General features: G+C 31.8%; 1 protein-coding gene across 1 annotated transcript in view; it reads right to left on the reverse strand.

Moving 5' to 3' along the window:
• Window positions 1-723, reverse strand: part of LOC107572038 (MICAL-like protein 2) — a 15,470-nt gene that overhangs the window by 4,010 nt on the left and 10,737 nt on the right. Inside the window, exons 8-10 of the mRNA XM_016258438.1 lie at window positions 671-721; window positions 260-321; window positions 48-171 (exon numbers count right to left, since the gene is read on the reverse strand). Coding sequence (XP_016113924.1) covers window positions 48-171; window positions 260-321; window positions 671-721 — 237 coding nt within the window. The remainder of the gene's footprint in view (window positions 1-47; window positions 172-259; window positions 322-670; window positions 722-723) is intronic.

Consider the following 723-nt stretch of genomic DNA (forward strand, 5'->3'; position numbering starts at 1 on the left):
AGAAATGCGGAATGCTACCATTACATTAACTACATCTAAACTCAAACCTTCTTCATAAATGCGAAGTCTCCTCTCCAACTCCACCCCTTCATTCTCCAGATCGTACAGCTTGTTCTCAATGTCCTGCAACTCTTTTGAGATCTGATCTGGTGCGATGTAGTAAGGCTTTATCTGAAAAGACAAACAATGTAAATGAAAACCATAGGTAGGAGATATTTCATTTAGAAAAGGACAGCATTCAACTTTTGCTATAACTTACAGTAGGCAACCCTGTTTCACACAGCAAGCCATTTTTAGATGAAATATTTCCATTGTCGTAACCTAAAGTGATAAACACTGATTTTTAGTGTATACGAAAAGCTGAAGGCTTCAAACATGCAAAACAGGTTTCAAATAAATAATTCAAAAAAATAAAAATAAATAAAAATTCAACTTCGGCAGATTGACCAAGCCTCTGTTTTCCATTCAAGTAAACTGATTTACTAACTTTAAGTTGAAAATACAAATAATAATAAATAACATAATAGCAATAGTAATAGCATTACAGTAAAATAAATTACATATATATATATATATATATATATATATATATTTTTTTTTGTGTTAGATGAGCAATTTTTTTTATAAACCTTAAAGGAATAATACTTGCATAATTATAGAACATGCTTACTTGACGTCGCCGACCCGCGGCAAGGTTGTTTTGGAGATGAAGGCTTGTGACAG

The sequence above is a fragment of the Sinocyclocheilus grahami genome, unplaced genomic scaffold (assembly GCF_001515645.1).
Source record: "Sinocyclocheilus grahami isolate Dianchi unplaced genomic scaffold, SAMN03320097.WGS_v1.1 scaffold1686.1, whole genome shotgun sequence".
NCBI classification, from domain to species: domain Eukaryota; kingdom Metazoa; phylum Chordata; class Actinopteri; order Cypriniformes; family Cyprinidae; genus Sinocyclocheilus; species Sinocyclocheilus grahami.